Below are 8,539 nucleotides of genomic sequence, written 5' to 3'. Positions count from 1 at the left end.
TGCTAGAATTTTCTCTATTTTCTTTAGCGGCATCTAGTGGTGAGGTTACGAATTGCAACCAACAAAAGTTATGGTGGCCGACAGGAAAATATTTCATCGTCTGAGACAGCAGAGAGTAGCAGTTCAGCAATGAGGTTTCTTTACAAGGATAAATTAATAAATTATGTTTACTTAATTATTCAGTGAAACTATGTAATTGTGAACATTATTGTAACTTGTTCATCATCGTGTCAGTGTTTTATTCGCTGAACTAAGCTTGCTTCCTTGCACGAAGAGCAACATAGTAACGAAACGCGTTTGTCCATTTAGGGCCACCGTAGAAACATGTCGGCGCATTTCAATGATCAGGAACCCGCGGTGTGTGTAGACAGAAACTGCTCATTCTAAGCTAATACAAATATAACGGTTCTTCAAGTAAGGTCTTTATACACCACTGAAAACTTCTTTCTAAAGGTAGTGAGGAAACGTGCTCTGTAGCGCTGTGTGTGTGTTCGCTGTAGCGCTGTGTGTGTGTTCGCTGTCGGCTACGCTAGAAACATGACCACACAATATATCGACCTCCATAGAAGGGGGCGCCCGCGGTTATGTAGATATAAATGTCTCATTCTAAGCTAATAAAAACATAACGGTTCATTATGCAAGGTCTTTATACACCACTGAAAACATAGTTATGGATCTTATATTGCATTTCTGTCAATAGATCCTCAGAAATATTACACATTGCACCTTTAATGGATAAAGCTACAGTGTCCCTGTCCCAAAATTGCACACTTCAAAGTGGTCTTGTGGACTTACCATGGCCATCGTGTGTGCCGTCGATTAAGTCCAAGAGACCATAAGGCTTCCCACTTGCCGTTTTAGGTTTCAGAAGGGTGTTTGTGATGCACCCTCTGTGCACTTTTGCTGAGCATTACGTCACAAAAGTGTGGACTCGGAGGAAGATCATGAGGGCTCGATTTAGGATAGAGCCAGTAACGTCTTCAGAGATGTAAACACAGGTACATTGAACTATATTCATCCACACAGTCACAGAGCCCAAGCACAACCAAAACAATGTTCTTCTGCAAATGGCATGTGGTTTTGTTTTTTAACATTCTAGTGGGCCAAAAGTTAAATAGTGTAGGCCTACATATAAGTGGATGTGCATGAAAACACTAAATACGCTCCGACTTGAACTTGATTTTTATTACATAATATTACACAATACTGGTTTAATGACAATACGTTTTTAAACAACTTTTAAATGAGTGGACATCAGGTAATAACAGCTGCAGGTCACAGACGGAAAGCCTACAGAAGGAGAAACTCGACACAAAGAAGAAGAATAATTCACTCCTTTTACAAAACGCATAATGAATGTGGAAACAGTGTTAGTTTGTGCATTAATTAACATCGTTAATTAGAAACACAGTGAAGTGAAGCCAGTTATTTTCACAGTTAGATAGAGGTCACGGGAGATTAATTCACATTCAGATTCACTGTAAATGACAAGTGTGTTTCATAGCGGAGATAGGGAAATGAGCCTATAATCCAATTTTTATATATTTTAATGCTTCATTATTGATTTAAAATCTCTTTTCTACTGGTTCAAATGTTTTCTTCGGCCCCGTTTAAATCATGTTCATATTTTAAAGCTCTTTAAACATATCATCTGAAAATAATAATACTGAAGCCTTTCATATTTTGTTATTTACTTAGCCGAACAGGCTTAATTTAGAGCTAATTTACTTGGTACAAAAGCAATTGTTAAAAATCATAAATATAGGATAGAAACGGGACAGACAAAAGCAAAGCGATACATGACTGAAAACAAACAAGAACGATCTTTGTGAACGATTTGACGTTAAAACTTCTGATATTAGAATGTGATATGCAACTATTTACAGTTTAAGAAGCTCGACTACATCTCATTAAACGCAAGCGTCCAGACTCTTTCAGTCATGTGATTAAAGATCAAGTCTGTTTTTAAACAATGAACCTATTTTAAATAGTTCTAGAACATAATGTTATGGCTCAAGAAATCTCCAGGCCAAAGGTTAGAGCTCGAAATTTGATACAAAAGAAGCATTGCGATCAAGAAACAGAAATATAGTTTGCAACTTTTATTGCATTGTCCAAATAAATGTAACAGGGCTTAATTTATAAAACACAAGCAGAACTAATTTGTGTTAATCCTTAATCTTTTTATGGAGAAAAACAACAACAAATCGGTCAACTTATTTTTAATTTAATGTTATGATTTATATAAAAATGGTTTAATTAAATCTAATGTCTCAATTTATGTAAATAGAATTTTATTTTTTACTTTTATTTTAAATGCCTAAGACACATTTGTAAAATGATATTATACAACAATGTACATCATTTTAATTTTGATAAAATGTCTCAATTTACATAAATGTATTGTTTTACAAAACTCTATGCAACAGTTTACTCAGATATGGTTGCATAAATGTTTTGTGCATTCAATCCAATTTACAAAGGTTTAATTCATTTCAATGTTAAATTTGCATAAAAATGCTTTTACGAGTGATTTGCACAAATTCGCTCTGCTTGATCTTGAATGAATGAATCCCAATGATTGTACATGCTTTGGCCTGACAACAGAAAATATTGTGGCGAATAAACAAGAAACAAGATTACGTGGTAAAGGCCATTATAGTGCTCAATTAATCGGCTACATTTTTTACTGTACCTCTCGTTACGGTTTGGACGACTGAGACAAGCCAGCGTTGTAACGTTTGTGTAGCTTCTGGCAAACACACATCTGACAATAAACGTACTGTACTGATGACGCCGTCCTCTCACCACAACAAACCCGTGCAACGCTGCCCTCGACCAACAGTAAGAGTCTGATCATTAAAGCAAGGCAATGACTTCGTTAAAAACGGTAAAGCTGATTTTTAACACACAGAAACATGTCTTTGAACCAAAGCTGTGTGCAAAGTGAACAACTGTCTCCATCTGAGGGGTCAAAGTGAATCTGAAGAGTTAAAGTGAGCATTATGAGGTCGACGCTTCATCACCTAAAGGACACTTCTTACCGCCAAATACACCGATATATATCCAGCTATAGCACACGTGCAAGAAAGCATTAGTGATGTACACTTTTAATGCGAGATAATCGCTCTCATTCCTACAAGGGACTCAAGACGAGTGTGCAAATCAAACATTTAGTGTGATGTTTCATTTGTTAATCTGAATGAGTAATATATGCAGTTCCTGTAGATATATTTAGATTTGTATGGGCCATATCCCATAATCCTCCATTCCAGACCTGCTAGTTGACGCGTTCAACTGATGAAACCCAGCAAAACCAGACACTAACGTGGTCTTTTTTTAAACATCATTTGTAGACTATGACACAGAAGTATCAAACTCCTACAGACAGCATCCAGACATACATATACATATCTGTATGTGTGTGTTTATGTGTTCATGCATGTCTATACGAGTGTAATCATTGCGTGGTCAGAGAGAAATCGTGATCGCTTGACGTACTGATCTGTCTTTCAACCGCTCTCAGCGACTTGCATGCCTTTATTTTGCTCTGGATGTCGTGTTTCTTCTCGAAGTAGTCAACCAGCGATGTCTCCGTGAGGAACGATGCTAAAACCTGCTCGAATGTGATCGACCAATCGGCATCCGGCGCGCTGCCCCGCCTCCGATCCCCCGTGTCTCCGGCCACGCAGCCAATCAGAACCGTGTCGTCGGCGATGTCCTCGCACTGCAGCGAACCAGCGCTCACCACGGAGTACGACGATACAGAAGTGTCGTCTTTGGCCTCTTCGTCAGAACCGGACGCTGTAGGAGGAGGCGTCTCTAGTTGGGCCTCTGCCAGGGCCTTTGAGACCAGGGACTGTCCTGATCCTCCCTCCCCGGACGAGTCCTCTCTGTCTGGCTGAAGAGCGTCCACCGTGGAGGCCTCGGCTTTCTTTCCCCCGTTGTTGCAGAACTTCTTGCCCACTTCTCCGATGCGCAGCAGGAGACTCGCCACTGTGGCGATGCCGTGATAAAGCTCCTGCTCCATGGGATCTTCACTGAACATGTTGTAGAGAGTCTTACACATCTCAATGAACTGCTCCTGGAAATGTAGGAACACATGAAAATGCGTTGAAGTCACTCATGTTCATGTCAAGGCTATTTTAATTGGCCAAACACTGCAGGACAAGATTGCTACTTTGGTAACACTTTACAATAAGCGTCATTAGTTAATGTATTAACTAACAATGAGCAAAACATCTGTTACAGTATTTATTAATCTTTGTTATTGTTGGTTAATAAAAATACAGCGGTTCATTGTTTAGTTAATGCACTGTGAAATAACATGAACAATGTTAACAAATACAACCTTTGCTTTTAATAATGTATTAGTAAATGTTGAAATTAATATTCACTAAGATTAAAGGTGCAGTGTGTGATTTTTAGCGGCATTTAGTGGTGAGGTTACGAATTGCAACCAACAGAAGTTACGGTGGCCGACAGGAGATGATGTCGTCGTCTGAGACAGCAGAGAGTAGCAGTTCAGCAATGAGGTTTCTTTACAAGGAAAAATTAATAAATTATGTTTATTATTCAGTAAAACTATGTTATTGCGAATATTATTGTAACTTGTTCATCATTGTGTCAGTGTTTTATTCGCTGAACTAAGCTTGCTTCCGTGCACGAAGCGCAACATCGTAACGAAACGCGTTTGTCCGTTTAGGGCCACCGTAGAAACATGACCACACAATATGTCGACCTCCATAGTCGGGGGTGCTCGTGGTTATGGAGATATAAATGTCTCATTCTAATGTAATAAAAACATAACGGTTCATTATGCAAGGTCTTTATACACCTCTGAAAACATAGTTATGGATCTTATATTGAATGTTCTCTCAATAGATCCTCAGAAATATTACAAAGAGCACCTTTAATAAATGCTGAAGAGTTTTTCATGTTAACTAAGGTAGTTAATTAATGTTACCTAATGAACCTAATTGTAAAGTGTTACCGCTACTTTTAATACTGATTTGATGTGAATGAACAAAATAAAAATTCATAAATTCATTGGACTTTGACTAGGTCAGATATAATTAAAATGATTTAAAGTGCCCCTATTATGCTTTATCAGATATTCCCTTTCATGTAGTGTTTTTATAGCTGTTTGTGAATGTAAAACGTCTGCAAAGTACAAATTTAGTTTGTGTCACGAAACGAGTCGTCAGTAATTCGAATTTTGTTATTTATTGTGATTTTACAAAACCCGTTAGATCAAATGTACATCAACATTTATTTGCTTCATAAATAACTTTACGGTTCACTCACGCCTAAGGTAAATCCAGCATGCAATTATGACAAGCAATAAACAAAATTACATCAGATCTGATCCTTCATATTAAAATTACTGCAAAAAATGAAAAATATCAGATTCAAATTTGGTCTTTGATCAGATATGTATCCTAATGTAGACTAAATGTTTCTCCCAAACAAATGAGACTGTATGCATCAACAGCCAGTGTTTGAGATCAATAAATGTCGGTCACCTGATTAATCCGCGGCAGATCTTTGATGCTCTCTTTCTTTGGCTCGTGTTCTTTGGCCCACATTCTCAGATAATACTTATAGTCCTTTGGCTTCTCCTCTGAAAACACACATGAGCTGCAATGAGACGCTGCCATTAAAACAACAACCAGAGTCATGAAAAGCCAAGCATTATCAGGCCTTGCACCTTTTCTGTCATCGGTGTCTCCGGCTGTTGATGGGTCACCTGACTCTTTCAGCTCATCTCCTGTTAAGACATTAATGCTGCATTAATAAACACAAACATGAAAATGACATCTAGCCATTACCCAATTAGAAATGCCCACCAGAAAGGTTTCATGAAATAAAACCCATGGCTAAAAAAAAAAAGAACAAAACAAAAAAAGGAGAGAGAAGAGAAGAAAGCCATAAAGGTAAGACGATGCCATGTGAAACTGAGAAGGTGAAATGCAGACTGGAAAACACCAAAACCGACAGAGGTTAGTAAAAAAAAAAAAAAAAAGATTTGTACTGACGCCCAAAAACACCATTGGAGAGAGAAAACACACTCGAGATGACAGACAGACACAAACCTGAGGTCACTTCCTGTGCCAGGAAGTCCAGATGAGACAGGAAGGGAGGATCTGGAGTGATCAGATGAAAGAAAGAAAAGAAAGAAAGAGTGTTAGAGTTTAAAAGAGAAGGGGGAGATAAGGAAGACAACAAATGAGGAAAATGAGAGAGCAGAAGATTTATAATTATTTATCAATCAGTAAACCTGGAGCGAACCATCCACAGGTACATGCGGGACACACCAGAACACACAACACACACTAATTACAAATAATATTACTCAGAACTGTTTGTCTACATTTGTTTGGAATAAATGAAATATTCTCTCAGATAGTGTTAAAGGAGAAAATGTAAGCTCAATGCAAGTGAAGCTCTACAGCAGAATTTGAATTCATCCCTCCGAAGAAAAAATTCTATTTACAGCGACAATAGATATGACGCAATAAAATAAATGAAATAATTTGCATTATTTCATTATATAAGTCGGCATGAAATGGAAGTTGCAACCTATTTTACTACTGTACTGTATATTTATGACATTCTACAGAGAAATTACAACAGAAAACAAGAACGGGTTTGATTTTATTTGGCGGCTGTTGATTGGACAGTAAAAAAAAAAGTGAGCGTTGTGTACTGATTACAGGCAGATCTAAATGGGATAAAGGTTATACAATAAAAATGTACTGGACAGATGGATGGATGACAGACAGATAGAACGACAGACAGATAGAGATAGATAGATAACATAATATGTAATAATAAATCTTTTATATAAACATACAGTGTGTGTGTGTGTATATATATATATATATATATATATATATATATATATATATATATATATACAATACAGGGCTGTTGAATGCTTGATTCTGATTGGTTGAGAACGTTCTAAGGTGTGCAATTATTTTCAGGGAAACGCACGGCTAAAGTAGTTTCAGGCAGGTTTGACCGCATTACAGTTCCATATCACTGCGCGTAGTTAACTGTAATAACGGAAAATAGAGGTGGGCGATACTGCAAAATTTGGTATCGATCCGATACCAAGTAAATACATGGCCAGTATCGCCGATATCGATACCGATACCAATACTTTTTAATTTTAAAAGCATGCACTTGAACTTACATGCACTTCTCCTGTGCTAGAGCAGTGTGTCATGATTTATGAGGTGAATGTATCATTAATATGCTAAATCTGAATACGTTTTCATGACCACTAAATATTTTGTGATTTGTGCTCTCACCTCGCCTGTAAAATTCAGTCAGTGACTTTTACCAAACTACCCTAATTATAGTAATGCACTATTGTGCACTAGCCTACTGTTCAAAAGTTTGGGGTCTGTAAGATTTTTAATTCTCTTCTGCATTTATTTGATCAAAAATACAGTAAAAACTGTAATATTATTACAATTTAACATAGGCTATTCTGTAATTTATTCCTGTGATCAAAGCTGACTTTTCAGCATCATTACTCCAGTCTTCATGATCCGTCATGATGAGAATTCATTTTAATATGCTGATTTGCTGCTCAAGAAACATTTCTTATTATTATCAATGAAAACACTTTTATGTTTTTGTGGAAACCAAATCATTTTGCATAAAATGTATCATGATGAACAAAGTTGAAAGAACAGCATTTATATGAAATAGATTTTTTTTAACAGTGTAAAACCCTTGACTGTCACTTTGGATCAATTTAATCCATCGATCGTTGTTGAATAAAAATATTAATTTCATTATACAAATCTTACTTACGTCAACATTTTGAACCGTTATGTAAACTTTTAATTTGTTTATTGCGAAATAATCCCGATTGTTTCTCTGTCATCTAAGCAAGGCTTCGTTTCCCAAACGCACTGTGACAGAAGCACCAGCTTTGAACTCTCTGTGATTGATTAGTTTCGTCTTGTATCCAGATGACTAGGAGAAATAGTTCTACCCTACACAATTATTCGCTAACATTCGCTTATTTTTCAACTTAGAAGCTTTTTTTTCGCACTGAATTGCGTTCTAAATTAATAAAAAATTACTGGTAAAAAAAAAAAACACGTTTGGATCGATATTTTTATGTGAGGATCGATCCTTTTCGATACCACGTCAGTATCGAAAGTATCGATACTTCAGGATCGATCCGCCCACCCCTAATGGAAAATAGGATCCAATTCACCACAAGAAAAAACATGCAGGCCCATGCACTTGATCTGCAATTTTCGATGTCTAACTTCACAATCAAAGGGCACATGCAGTTTAATTTGAATAAATAAAGTATATAGAAAATTAAACTGAATGTAGAAAATAAATTGATAGTCCTGCTACACGGGTTTTCGTAATTATTCCAGATAATATAACAAACAAATAATTATTGATAGGCCTACTTATCAAAGGGCTTTGTGTGTTTAATTTATTAGGGTTATCTACTGTCAATTATAGAAAACAAGAACAAATTAATTAAAACGAATTTAAT

The 8,539-nt window shown here is 36.6% G+C and overlaps 1 protein-coding gene across 3 annotated transcripts in view; it reads right to left on the bottom strand.

Moving 5' to 3' along the window:
• Positions 1 to 1,167: 1,167 nt before the first annotated feature.
• Positions 1,168 to 8,539, bottom strand: part of tbc1d9b (TBC1 domain family member 9b) — a 43,490-nt gene continuing 36,118 nt past the window's right edge. The window contains exons 20-23 of one of the 3 annotated variants that reach the window (XM_077247238.1): positions 6,096 to 6,146; positions 5,711 to 5,770; positions 5,526 to 5,623; positions 1,168 to 4,084 (exon numbers count right to left, since the gene is read on the bottom strand). In XM_077247238.1, the coding sequence (XP_077103353.1) occupies positions 3,461 to 4,084; positions 5,526 to 5,623; positions 5,711 to 5,770; positions 6,096 to 6,146 (833 nt within the window). In that variant the 3' untranslated portion in view covers positions 1,168 to 3,460. Of the gene's footprint in view, positions 4,085 to 5,525; positions 5,624 to 5,710; positions 5,771 to 6,095; positions 6,147 to 6,548; positions 6,725 to 8,539 lie in introns of those variants that run through there. The other 2 variants (XM_077247239.1, XM_077247240.1) reach the window with 2 other exon arrangements.

This window comes from Siphateles boraxobius, unplaced genomic scaffold (assembly GCF_051911475.1).
Source record: "Siphateles boraxobius isolate OS27281-9 unplaced genomic scaffold, OSU_SipBor_1 3, whole genome shotgun sequence".
Taxonomy (NCBI): Eukaryota; Metazoa; Chordata; class Actinopteri; order Cypriniformes; family Leuciscidae; genus Siphateles; species Siphateles boraxobius.
Note: the sequence above shows the minus strand (reverse complement) of the source record. Positions and strands in the feature narration are given on the sequence as shown.